At 39.0% G+C, this 14,549-nt stretch overlaps 1 protein-coding gene across 7 annotated transcripts in view; it reads right to left on the bottom strand.

Annotated features, from left to right (window-relative positions):
* LOC128687865 (multidrug resistance-associated protein 1) overlaps positions 1–14,549 on the bottom strand; it is a 314,708-nt gene that overhangs the window by 115,210 nt on the left and 184,949 nt on the right. For all 7 annotated transcript variants that reach the window (XM_070083525.1, XM_070083523.1, XM_070083524.1 and 4 more), the window contains one exon: positions 4,870–4,984. In XM_070083525.1, the coding sequence (XP_069939626.1) occupies positions 4,870–4,984 (115 nt within the window). The remainder of the gene's footprint in view (positions 1–4,869; positions 4,985–14,549) is intronic.

Genomic DNA, 14,549 nt, shown 5'->3' with positions numbered 1-14,549 from the left:
AGAGGGACTATAAATGTATTAATTCAAGGATTATGTGGAGTAAAATAAAGATTGGATGTGAAAAGAGGGTTATAATAAGCGTGTATGCACCTGGAGAAGAGAGAAGTGTAGAGGAGAGAGAGAGATTTTGGGAAATGTTGAGTGAATGCGTGGGGAGTTTTGAATCAAGTGTGAGAGTAATGGTGGTTGGGGATTTCAATGCTAAAGTGGGTAAAAATGTTATGGAAGGAGTAGTAGGTAAATTTGGGGTGCCAGGGGTAAATGTAAATGGGGAGCCTTTAATTGAGCTATGTGTAGAAAGAAATTTGGTAATAAGTAATACATATTTTATGAAAAAGAGGATAAATAAATATACAAGGTATGATGTAGCACGTAATGAAAGTAGTTTATTAGATCATGTATTGGTGGATAAAAGGTTGATGGGTAGGCTCCAGGATGTACATGTTTATAGAGGGGCAACTGATATATCGGATCATTATTTAGTTGTAGCTACAGTTAGAGTAAGAGGTAGATGGGAAAAGAGGAAGGTGGCAACAACAAGTAAGAGAGAGGTGAAAGTGTATAAACTAAGGGAGGAGGAAGTTCGGGCGAGATATAAGCGACTATTATCAGAAAGGTGGGCTAGTGCAAAGATGAGTAGTGGGGGGGGTTGAAGAGGGTTGGAATAGTTTTAAAAATGCAGTATTAGAATGTGGGGCAGAAGTTTGTGGTTATAGGAGGGTGGGGGCAGGAGGAAAGAGGAGTGATTGGTGGAATGATGAAGTAAAGGGTGTGATAAAAGAGAAAAAGGTAGCTTATGAGAGGTTTTTACAAAGCAGAAGTGTTATAAGAAGAGCAGAGTATATGGAGAGTAAAAGAAAGGTAAAGAGAGTGGTGAGAGAGTGCAAAAGGAGAGCAGATGATAGAGTGGGAGAGGCACTGTCAAGAAATTTTAATGAAAATAAGAAAAAATTTTGGAGTGAGTTAAACAAGTTAAGAAAGCCTAGGGAAAATATGGATTTGTCAGTTAAAAACAGAGTAGGGGAGTTAGTAGATGGGGAGATGGAGGTATTGGGAAGATGGCGAGAATATTTTGAGGAACTTTTAAATGTTAAGGAAGAAACAGAGGCAGTAATTTCATGCACTGGTCAGGGAGGTATACCATCTTTTAGGAGTGAAGAACAGCAGAATGTAAGTGTGGGGGAGGTACGTGAGGCATTACGTAAAATGAAAGGGGGTAAAGCAGCTGGAACTGATGGGATCATGACAGAAATGTTAAAAGCAGGGGGGGATATAGTGTTGGAGTGGTTGGTACTTTTGTTTAATAAATGTATGAAAGAGGGGAAGGTACCTAGGGATTGGCAGAGAGCATGTATAGTCCCTTTATATAAAGGGAAAGGGGACAAAAGAGACTGTAAAAATTATAGAGGAATAAGCTTACTGAGTATACCAGGAAAAGTGTACGGTAGGGTTATAATTGAAAGAATTAGAGGCAAGACAGAATGTAGGATTGCGGATGAGCAAGGAGGTTTCAGAGTGGGTAGGGGATGTGTAGATCAAGTGTTTACATTGAAGCATATATGTGAACAGTATTTAGATAAAGGTATGGAAGTTTTTATTGCATTTATGGTAAATTTTAGAAAAGGCATATGATAGAGTGGATAGAGGAGCAATGTGGCAGATGTTGCAAGTATATGGAATAGGTGGTAAGTTATTAAATGCTGTAAAGAGTTTTTATGAGGATAGTGAGGCTCAGGTTAGGGTGTGTAGAAGAGAGGGAGACTACTTCCCAGCAAAAGTAGATCTTAGACAGGGATGTGTAATGTCACCATGGTTGTTTAATATATTTATAGATGGGGTTGTAAAGGAAGTAAATGCTAGGGTGTTCGGGAGAGGGGTGGGATTAAATTTTGGGGAATCAAATTCAAAATGGGAATTGACAGTTACTTTTTGCTGATGATACTGTGCTTATGGGAGATTCTAAAGAAAAATTGCAAAGGTTAGTGGATGAGTTTGGGAATGTGTGTAAAGGTAGAAAGTTGAAAGTGAACATAGAAAAGAGTAAGGTGATGAGGGTATCAAATGATTTAGATAAAGAAAAATTGGATATCAAATTGGGGAGGAGGAGTATGGAAGAAGTGAATGTTTTCAGATACTTGGGAGTTGACATGTCGGCGGATGGATTTATGAAGGATGAGGTTAATCATAGAATTGATGAGGGAAAAAAGGCGAGTGGTGCGTTGAGGTATATGTGGAGTCAAAAAACGTTATCTATGGAGGCAAAGAAGGGAATGTATGAAAGTATAGTAGTACCAACACTCTTATATGGGTGTGAAGCTTGGGTGGTAAATGCAGCAGCGAGGAGACGGTTGGAGGCAGTGGAGATGTCCTGTCTAAGGGCAATGTGTGGTGTAAATATTATGCAGAAAATTCGGAGTGTGGAAATTAGGAAAAAGGTGTGGAGTTAAAAAGAGTATTAGTCAGAGGGCAGAAGAGGGGTTGTTGAGGTGGTTTGGTCATTTAGAGAGAATGGATCAACGTAGAATGACATGGAAAGCATATAAATCTATAGGGGAAGGAAGGCGGGGTAGGGGTCGTCCTCGAAAGGGTTGGAGAGAGGGGGTAAAGAAGGTTTCGTGGGCAAGGGGCTTGGACTTCCAGCAAGCGTGTGTGAGCATGTTAGATAGGAGTGAATGGAGACGAATGGTACTTGGGACCTGACGATCTGTTGGAGTGTGAGCAGGGTAATATTTAGTGAAGGAATTCAGGGAAACCGGTTATTTTCATATAGTCGGACTTGAGTCCTGGAAATGGGAAGTACAATGCCTGCACTTTAAAGGAGGGGTTTGGGATATTGGCAGTTTGGAGGGATATGTTGTGTATCTTTATATGTGTATGCTTCTAAACTGTTGTATTCTGAGCACCTCTGCAAAAACAGTGATAATGTGTGAGTGTGGTGAAAGTGTTGAATGATGATGAAAGTATTTTCTTTTTGGGGATTTTCTTTCTTTTTTGGGTCACCCTGCCTCGGTGGGAGACGGCCGACTTTTTGAAAAAAAAAAAAAAATTAGTACATACGTATTATTGTAATAATAATTATTATTAATATTATTATTAATTTAGGGCACTGGAGCACAGATCCACTGTATAGCAGTTTGTCTGGATTTTTTGGGTTATCCTAGGTAATTTATAATATGTATGATAACTTGACTTACGTGTACCAGTGAGAGAGAAAGAGAGATACAGAGATACAAAGAGCCACATTCGGTCAGCCAGTAAGCCAACTACCCACCCACCCACCCATCCAGCCACCCACCTGCCCAGCCACCCACCCATCCACCCACCCGGCCAACCACAGACCCGGCCACCCAGCCAGCCAGCCAGATACGTATTACACATGTTCCAGAGTTGTTTCTCTTTACTTAGGGTATAGGTTATACAACATTCCGGCAGGATGACACTACCAGTGGTATTCTCCTATTCCAATGTGTCGACAATACATAAAGATAATAGTAACATATGATACTGCATGCGATGTAAAATTTACATTACATATCACTACCATGTATACATTATATACAGTACATAAATAATTAAATTACAACAATAGAAGTAAATTATGGTAAAAAGAATGAAATAATGATTGTACATTACATTACAGTATTATGTAGGTAGTTTATATAGGAAAGTTTTGACATTATGCCCTACCCAATATGTCGGCAATTTTCAAAGGTTCGACTTACGTCCATTTCGACTTACGACCGGTTGGTCGGAACCAAGCTTGGTCATAAGTCGGATGGTAGGTGTATATATATATATATATAGTGATTTACATTTACTAAATAGTACTATACAAGTTGATTATTTATGAAAAATATTAAGTGTGTAAAGGAAGAAAGTTGAGAGTGAACACAGATAAGAGTAAGGTGATTCTTTTTTTTTTAACACTTCTGCCATTTCCCAATGAGGTAGGGTGACTCAAAAAGAAAGAAAAAACTTCATCATTCAATACTTTCATCATCACTCACACATAATCACTGTCTTTGCAGAGGCGCTCAGACACAACAGCTTAGACGTCCCTCCAAACTGCCAATATCCTAAACCCCTCCTTTGAAGTGCAGGCATTGTACTTCCCATTTCCAGGACTCAAGTCTGGCTAACTGGTTCCTTGAATCCCTTCACAAAATATTACCCTGCTCACACTCCAACAACTTGTCAGGTTCCAAAAACCATTCGACTCCATTCACTCCTATCTAATATGCTCATTCATGCTTGCTGGAAGTCCAAGCCCCTCACTCACAAAACTTCCTTTACCCCTCCCTCCTACCTTTCCAGGGACAACCCCTACCCCGCCTTCCTTCCCCTACAGATTTATACACTCTCCAAGTCATTCTACTTTGTTTCATTCTCTCTAAATGACCAAACCACCTCAACAACCCCTCTTCAGCCCTCTGACTAATACTTTTAGTAACTCCACACCTCCTAATTTCCACACTACAAATTCTCTGCATATTTACACCACACATTGCCCTTAGACAGGACATCTCCACTGCCTCCAGCTGCCTCCTTGCTGCAGCATTTAAAACCCAAGCTTCACACCCATATAAGAGTGTAGGTACCACTATACTCTCGTACATTCCCTTCTTTGTCTCCATGGATAATGTCTCCACAGAACTTTTTTTTCTTCATCAATTCTATGGTTAACCTCCTCCTTCATAAACCCATTTGCTGACAAGTCAACTCCCAAATAGTATCTGAAAACATTCACTTCTTCCATACTCCCTCCCTCCAATGTGATATCCAATTATTCTTTATCTAAATGGTTTGATACCCTCATAAGTTATCTATTTCTAATTTCAAAAAACATGATGTTCTTAATGACTTCCTTACTTTTTATCAAATTCCACACTTTCACTCTCACTTTCTTGTCTCTTGCGGGAAATCTGTCGCTGAAGGACGTCACGACCAAGTTTATCTTCAAGCTGCAATTTAATGTCCTCCAAACCTGTAAGAAATAAGGATGTGAATGCCCTCAATTATTACTTCAAATTATCAATCAAAATCTTTTATTACTCCATCATTACATGGTATACAAGCCACTACCACACACTTCCTTTCATTCTCAAGTATTTTTCAGATTGTATTACTATTGGTAGAATTACTGACCATATAGTATAGTATAGTAGTACTTTCATACATATAGTATAGTAGTACTTTCATACATATAGTATAGTATACAGCAGTAGTACTTTCATACATATAGTATAGTATACAGCAGTAGTACTTTCATACATATACTAGTATAGTATAGTAGTACTTTCATACATTCCCTTCTTTGCCTCCATAGATAATGTTTTTTGTCTCCACATATACCTCAACGCACCACTCACCTTTTTTCCCCTCATCAATTCTATGATTAACTTCATCCTTCATAAATCCATCCGCCGACACGTCAACTCCCAAATATCTGAAAACATTCACTTCTTCCATACTCCTCCTCCCCAATTTGATATCCAATTCTTCTTTATCTAAATCATTTGATACCCTCATCACCTTACTCTTTTCTATGTTCGCTTTCAACTTTCTACCTTTACACACACTCCCAAACTCGTCCACTAACCTTTGCAATTTTTCTTCAGAATTTCCCATAAGCACAGTATCATCAACAAAAAGCAACTGTGTCAACTCCTATATTGTATTTGATTCCCCATAATTTAATCCCACCTCTCTCCTGAACACCCTAGCATTTACTTCTTTTACAACCCTATCTATAAATATATTAAACAACCATGGTGACATTACACATCCCTGTCTAAGACCTGCTTTTACCAAGAAGTAGTCTCCCTCTTTTCAACACACCCTAACCTGAGTCTCACTATCCTTGTAAAATCTCTTTACAGCATTTAGTAACTTACCACCTATTCCATATACTTGCAACATCTGCCACATTGCTCCTCTATCCACTCTATCACATGCCTTTTCTAAATCCATAAATGCAAAAAAAACTTCCCTACCAATATTTAAATACTGTTCACATATATGCTTCAATGTAAACACTTGATCTATACATCCTCTACCCACTCTGAAACCTCCTTGCTCATCCGCAATCCTACATTGTCTTACCTCTTTCAATTATAACCCTACCGTACACTTTTCCTGGTATACTCAGTGAACTTATTCCTCTATAATTTATACAATCTCTTTTGTCCCCTTTCCCTTCATATAAAGGGACTATACATGCTCTCCGCCAATCCCTAGGTACCTTCCCCTCTTTCATACATTTATTAAACAAAAGTACCAACCACTCCAACACTATATCCCCCCTTGCTTTTAACATTTCTGTCATGATCCCATCAGTTCCAGCTGCTTTACCCCCTTTCATTCTACGTAATGCCTCACGTACCTCCCCAACACTTACATTCTGCTCTTCTTCACTCCTAAAAGATGGTATACCTCCCTTACCAGTGCATGAAATTACAGCCTCCCATTCTTCCTTAACATTTAAAAGTTCCTCAAAACATTCTTGCCATCTACCTAATACCTCCATCTCCCCATATACTACTTCCCTGCTCTGTTTTTAACTGACAAATCCATACTTTCCCTAGGCTTTCTTAACTTGTTTAACTCACTCCAAAATTTTTACTTATTTTCATTAAAATTTCTTGACAGTGCCTCTCCCATTCTATCATCTGCTCTCCTTTTGCACTCTCTCACCACTCTCTTCACATTTCTTTTACTCTCCACATACTCTGCTCTTCTTATAATACTTCTGCTTTGTAAAAACCTCTCATAAGCTACCCTTTTCTCTTTTGTCACACCCTTTACTTCATCATTCCACCAATCACTCCTCTTTCCTCCTGCCCCCACCCTCCTATAAAAACAAACTTCTGCCCCACATTCTAATACTGCATTTTTAAAACTATTCCAACCCTCTTCAACCCCCCCACTAATCTTTGCACTAGCCCACCTTTCTGCCAATAGTCGCTTATATCTCACCCGAACTGCCTCCTCCCTTAGTTTATACACTTTTACCTCCCTCTTACTTGTTGTTGCCACCTTCCTCTTTTCCCATCTACCTCTTACTCTAACTGTAGCTACAACTAAATAATGATCCGATATATCAGTTGCCTTTCTATAAACATGTACATCCTGGAGCCTACCCATCAACCTTTTATCCACCAATACATGATCTAATAAACTACTTTCATTACGTGCTACATCATACCTTGTATATTTATTTATCCTCTTTTTCATAAAATATGTATTACTTATTACCAAATCTCTTTCTACACATAGCTCAATTATAGGCTCCCCATTTACATTTATCCCTGGCACCCCAAATTTACCTACTACTCCCTCCATAACATTTTTACCCACTTTAGCATTGAAATCCCCAACCACCATTACTCTCACACTAGATTCGAAACTCCCCACGCATTCACTCAACATTTCCCAAAATCTCTCTCTCTCCTCTACACTTCTCTCTTCTCCAGGTGCATACATACTTATTATAACCCACTTTTCACATCCAATCTTTATTTTACTCCACATAATCCTTGAATTAATACATTTATAGTCCCTCTTTTCCTGCCATAGCTTATCCTTCAACATTATTGCTACTACTTCTTTAGCTCGAACTCTATTTGAAACCCTTGACCTAATCCCATTTATTCCTCTCCATTGAAACTCTCCCACCCCCTTCAGCTTTCTTTGTTTCACTTAAAGCCAGGACATCCAGCTTCTTCTCATTCATAACATCCACAATCATCTCTTTCTTATCATTTGCACAACATCCACGCACATTCAGACTTCCCACTTTTACAATTTTCTTCTTCTTATTCTTTTTAGTAATTATTACAGGAAAAGGGGTTACTAGCCCATTGTTCCCGGCATTTTAGTTGACTTTTACAACACGCATGGCTTACGGAGGAAAGATTCTTATTCCACTTCCCCATGGATATAAAAGGAAAAGTAATACGACCAAGAACTATAAAGATAAAATCAAAGAAAACTCAGATGAGTGTGTATAAATAAACATGTACATGTACAGGTAGTAGGTTGGTAGACAGCAACCACCCAGGGAAGTACTACCGTCCTGCCAGATGACTGTGAAACAAAAACCTGTAACTGTTTTGCATGATGGTAGGATTGCTGGTTTTCTTTTTCTGTCTCATAAACACGCTAGATAACAGGGATATCTTGCTACTCCTACTTACACTTTGGTCACACTTCACAGACACGCACATGCATATATATATAGACATACATCTAGGTTTTTCTCCTTATTCTAAATAGCTCTTGTTCTTTTTTATTTCTTCTATTGTCCATGGGGAAGTGGAAAAGAATCTTTCCTCCGTAAGCCATTCGTGTCGTATGAGGCGACTAAAATGCCGGGAGCAATGGGCTAGTAACCCCTTCTCCTGTATACATTTACTAAAAAAAGAGAAGAAGAAAAACTTTATAAAACTGGGTTGTTTAAATGTGCGTGGATGTAGTGCGGATGACAAGAAACAGATGATTGCTGATGTTATGAATGAAAAGAAGTTGGATGTCCTGGCTCTAAGCGAAACAAAGCTGAAGGGGGTAGGAGAGTTTCAGTGGGGGGAAATAAATGGGATTAAATCTGGAGTATCTGAGAGAGTTAGAGCAAAGGAAGGGGTAGCAGTAATGTTAAATGATCAGTTATGGAAGGAGAAAAGAGAATATGAATGTGTAAATTCGAGAATTATGTGGATTAAAGTAAAGGTTGGATGCGAGAAGTGGGTCATAATAAGCGTGTATGCACCCGGAGAAGAGAGGAATGCAGAGGAGAGAGAGAGATTTTGGGAGATGTTAAGTGAATGTATAGGAGCCTTTGAACCAAGTGAGAGAGTAATTGTGGTAGGGGACCTGAATGCTAAAGTAGGAGAAACTTTTAGAGAGGGTGTGGTAGGTAAGTTTGGGGTGCCAGGTGTAAATGATAATGGGAGCCCTTTGATTGAACTTTGTATAGAAAGGGGTTTAGTTATAGGTAATACATATTTTAAGAAAAAGAGGATAAATAAGTATACACGATATGATGTAGGGCGAAATGACAGTAGTTTGTTGGATTATGTATTGGTAGATAAAAGACTGTTGAGTAGACTTCATGATGTACATGTTTATCGAGGGGCCACAGATATATCAGATCACTTTCTAGTTGTAGCTACACTGAGAGTAAAAGGTAGATGGGATACAAGGAGAATAGAAGCATCAGGGAAGAGAGAGGTGAAGGTTTATAAACTAAAAGAGGAGGCAGTTAGGGTAAGATATAAACAGCTATTGGAGGATAGATGGGCTAATGAGAGCATAGGCAATGGGGTCGAAGAGGAATGGGGTAGGTTTAAAAATGTAGTGTTAGAGTGTTCAGCAGAAGTTTGTGGTTACAGGAAAGTGGGTGCAGGAGGGAAGAGGAGCGATTGGTGGAATGATGATGTAAAGAGAGTAGTAAGGGAGAAAAAGTTAGCATATGAGAAGTTTTTACAAAGTAGAAGTGATGCAAGGAGGGAAGAGTATATGGAGAAAAAGAGAGAGGTTAAGAGAGTGGTGAAGCAATGTAAAAAGAGAGCAAATGAGAGAGTGGGTGAGCTGTTATCAACAAATTTTGTTGAAAATAAGAAAAAGTTTTGGAGTGAGATTAACAAGTTAAGGAAGCCTAGAGAACAAATGGATTTGTCAGTTAAAAATAGGAGAGGAGAGTTATTAAATGGAGAGTTAGAGGTATTGGGAAGATGGAGGGAATATTTTGAGGAATTGTTAAATGTTGATGAAGATAGGGAAGCTGTGATTTCGTGTATAGGGCAAGGAGGAATAACATCTTGTAGGAGTGAGGAAGAGCCAGTTGTGAGTGTGGGGGAAGTTCGTGAGGCAGTAGGTAAAATGAAAGGGGGTAAGGCAGCCGGGATTGATGGGATAAAGATAGAAATGTTAAAAGCAGGTGGGGATATAGTTTTGGAGTGGTTGGTGCAATTATTTAATAAATGTATGGAAGAGGGTAAGGTACCTAGGGATTGGCAGAGAGCATGCATAGTTCCTTTGTATAAAGGCAAAGGGGATAAAAGAGAGTGCAAAAATTATAGGGGGATAAGTCTGTTGAGTGTACCTGGTAAAGTGTATGGTAGAGTTATAATTGAAAAAATTAAGAGTAAGACGGAGAATAGGATAGCAGATGAACAAGGAGGCTTTAGGAAAGGTAGGGGGTGTGTGGACCAGGTGTTTACAGTGAAACATATAAGTGAACAGTATTTAGATAAGGCTAAAGAGGTCTTTGTGGCATTTATGGATTTGGAAAAGGCGTATGACAGGGTGGATAGGGGGGCAATGTGGCAGATGTTGCAAGTGTATGGTGTAGGAGGTAGGTTACTGAAAGCAGTGAAGAGTTTTTACGAGGATAGTGAGGCTCAAGTTAGAGTATGTAGAAAAGAGGGAAATTTTTTCCCAGTAAAAGTAGGCCTTAGACAAGGATGTGTGATGTCACCGTGGTTGTTTAATATATTTATAGATGGGGTTGTAAGAGAAGTAAATGCGAGGGTCTTGGCAAGAGGCGTGGAGTTAAAAGATAAAGAATCACACACAGGGTGGGAGTTGTCACAGCTGCTCTTTGCTGATGACACTGTGCTCTTGGGAGATTCTGAAGAGAAGCTGCAGAGATTGGTGGATGAATTTGGTAGGGTGTGCAAAAGAAGAAAATTAAAGGTGAATACAGGAAAGAGTAAGGTTATGAGGATAACAAAAAGATTAGGTGATGAAAGATTGAATATCAGATTGGAGGGAGAGAGTATGGAGGAGGTGAACGTATTCAGATATTTGGGAGTGGACGTGTCAGCGGATGGGTCTATGAAAGATGAGGTGAATCATAGAATTGATGAGGGAAAAAGAGTGAGTGGTGCACTTAGGAGTCTGTGGAGACAGAGAACTTTGTCCTTGGAGGCAAAGAGGGGAATGTATGAGAGTATAGTTTTACCAACGCTCTTATATGGGTGTGAAGCATGGGTGATGAATGTTGCAGCGAGGAGAAGGCTGGAGGCAGTGGAGATGTCATGTCTGAGGGCAATGTGTGGTGTGAATATAATGCAGAGAATTCGTAGTTTGGAAGTTAGGAGGAGGTGCGGGATTACCAAAACTGTTGTCCAGAGGGCTGAGGAAGGGTTGTTGAGGTGGTTCGGACATGTAGAGAGAATGGAGCGAAACAGAATAACTTCAAGAGTGTATCAGTCTGTAGTGGAAGGAAGGCGGGGTAGGGGTCGGCCTAGGAAGGGTTGGAGGGAGGGGGTAAAGGTGGTTTTGTGTGCGAGGGGCTTGGACTTCCAGCAGGCATGCGTGAGCGTGTTTGATAGGAGTGAATGGAGACAAATGGTTTTTAATACTTGACGTGCTGTTGGAGTGTGAGCAAAGTAACATTTATGAAGGGATTCAGGGAAACCGGCAGGCCGGACTTGAGTCCTGGAGATGGGAAGTACAGTGCCTGCACTCTGAAGGAGGGGTGTTAATGTTGCAGTTTAAAAACTGTAGTGTAAAGCACCCTTCTGGCAAGACAGTGATGGAGTGAATGATGGTGAAAGTTTTTCTTTTTCGGGCCACCCTGCCTTGGTGGGAATCGGCCAGTGTGATAATAAAAAAAAAAAAAAAATGTATGTGTAGTGTGACCTAAGTGTAAGTAGAAGTAGCAAGACATACTTGTAATCTTGCATATTTATGAGACAGACAAAAGACACCAGCAATCCTACCATCATGTAAAAACAATTACAGGCTTTCGTTTTACACTCACTTGGCAGGACGGTAGTACCTCCCTGGGTGGTTGCTGTCTACCAACCTACTATACATGTACAAGCATATATATACACACCCCTCTGGGTTTTCTTCTATTTTCCTACTAGTTCTTGTTCTTGTTTATTTCCTCTTATCTCCATGGGGAAGTGGAACAGAATTCTTCCTCTGTAAGCTATGTCTGTTGTAAGAGGCAACTAAAATGCCAGGAGCAAGGGGCTAGTAACCCCTTCTCCTGTATAAATTACTAAATTTAAAAAGAGAAACTTTTGTTTTCTTTTTGAGCCACCCTGCCTCGGTGGGATACAGCCGGTTTGTTGAAAGAAAGAAGATTCCTCAAAATACTCTGATATATGATACAGTATTTTGATATACAGTACTTTACTGTACTTACACTCAATTAACCATCCACTCTTTATAACCCTTAACCCTTAAACTGTCCAAACATAGATCTACGTTCACTCGCATGGTACTCCAAATATTTTGAAAAATAAAAAAAAAAAAATGTTTTCTTTTAACCCTTAAACGGTCCAAACGTATATATACGTTTTTTCAACATCTGAAAGTATGTAAAAAAATGTAGATCTTTTTTGTTTTACATTTGAAAACGTGTAAAAAACTTTTATCTACATTTTTTTTTTGTTATATTTGAAAATATGTAAAAAAAAGCAGATCTACTTTTGTAGCACTACGAATTTGAATGTCAATCTCTTTGGACCGTTTAAGGGTTAAAATGAAGAGCGCATTTTTCTACATGTTATAGAATTAAAAAAAAAAAATTTAGGGTCAGTATTTACCGAGATATAAGACCTTGAAGTTGGCACTGGATGCTCAACTGTCGGCAACATCGACCCCTGCCACTTGCAAAAGTGTTGCCAATATAACTTTTTTCTCATTTTTATTTTAATTTATATATTTTTTATGTTCTGATAATTACAATTTATAATAGTTCTTGTAATTTCATAGCCAATCTTTGTTCTGACACTAATATTAAGTACTGAAATAGTGCTCAAATAGTCACAATCACATTGACAGGTGAACATTTACACCTGCCTGGGTTATTTACTATTGTCTAGAAATATATACAAAATATTTACAGGTCCCAGCAATGTTTTAGAAACCCTGGCATATACCTTGAAGCATGTTGTTATGAAAGGCATCCCTATACTGTTGACAGCCTAGTGACATTTGATAAATGCATACTGCTCCAGCTAACCCTCGCTGTATTTGTTATCACTGTTACACACAAACATGTCTTGTCTCTCTGTCTATTTATATATCTATCTGTCTGTATCTGCCTGTCTGTCGGTCTATCTGTCTACCTGCTTATCTGTCTGTCTGCCTATCTATGTCTCTGTCTATCTGTTTGTCTCTGCTTATCTGTCTGCCTGGAGTATAGGATATCAAACTCCTTGAAGAATCGTGTTATGACATCTGTTATCAGCTTGGTGACATTTAATAAATGGGTGCTCGGGGGAGCCCTGGCTTTGTTTTTACTGATACACACAAACATGTTTCTGTCTGTCTGTCTGTGTCTGTCTATCTGTCTGTCTGTGTCTGTCTGTCTATCTACCTATCTGTCTGTCTATCTTTGCCTGGAATTTTTGATTATCCTAGGTAATTTACACTATGCATAATAACTTTACTTATGTGTACATGTGAGACAGAGATATAGATAGACAGAGATACAGATATAGACAGATATATGGATAGACAGGTATATAGATAGACAGAGATATAGACAGATAGATATATAGACAGAGAGACAGCCAAAGCAAGCCAGCAAGCCAGCCTGCCGAATGCATAAGAACATAAGAAAGAGGGAACACTGCAACAGGCCTACTGGCCCATGCATGGCAAGGTATATGTCACACTCCCCCCGACTTAGACAAATGACCCACCTAGTCAGGTCACATCCATTGACTAGCACAAGCTAGTAAGGTCCAACTCGCACCCACCCACACTCGTGTATTTATCTAACCTATTTTTACTTTCCTCTTAAAATGGGAGTGTTAATGCAACGTGGCATCAGTGAATCCCTGGTGTTTGCCACGCTATTTGCTCTAGCTGGCGCTCAATTGAACCGGTGCTCCCACAAGGTACTAAGTGCTCCCAGATTTTTTTAAAAGTGCGCACACTGAGTGCGCAGATCCATTCTTTCATGTCTAGGCAACTCAAGCCTATTGTGCTAAATTTTAAGGAATGAAAAATAAAATGTTGATCTACGTTTGGAGCGCTACGCGTGCATACATAGATCTACGTTTGGACAGTTTAAGGATTAAACTGTAAAAAACATATCTACAGCCAAGTGAGGACCTGTTTACCACAAATATTAACACAACATAATATAAAGAAACACAAAATCAATTACTGTACATATAAAAACAGACCATGGAGTGGGTGGCTATACTTCCACTGGCAACATCATTTAAACTTTTTCAAGAGAGAAGGTTAATACAAAAACTTCTCTTATTGATGGTACAGAATGCCAACAATTTAATGATTAAGACATGTGAAATATTTGCATCTATAAATTTCAACATTTATGAAATACTGTACTATTCCCATTCTAACAAGATTCATGTACAGATCCTGCAAAAGTTGTTTTTGTTAGAGCAGTATAAATTGTCGACGTTTTACCAATTTACATTAAAATATTAGTAAAATGAAATAAAATAATGAACTCAAAACTTGCTTACTTTATTCCTATAACCTAATGTTGGGTCATTCCACCTTTAGCTTCAATTACTTGTTAAATTCATGAAGGCATCCTACCAAAGAAATTC

The sequence above is a fragment of the Cherax quadricarinatus genome, chromosome 10 (genome assembly GCF_038502225.1).
Source record: "Cherax quadricarinatus isolate ZL_2023a chromosome 10, ASM3850222v1, whole genome shotgun sequence".
NCBI classification, from domain to species: Eukaryota; Metazoa; Arthropoda; class Malacostraca; order Decapoda; family Parastacidae; genus Cherax; species Cherax quadricarinatus.
This window is presented reverse-complemented; position numbering and strand designations above follow the sequence as displayed.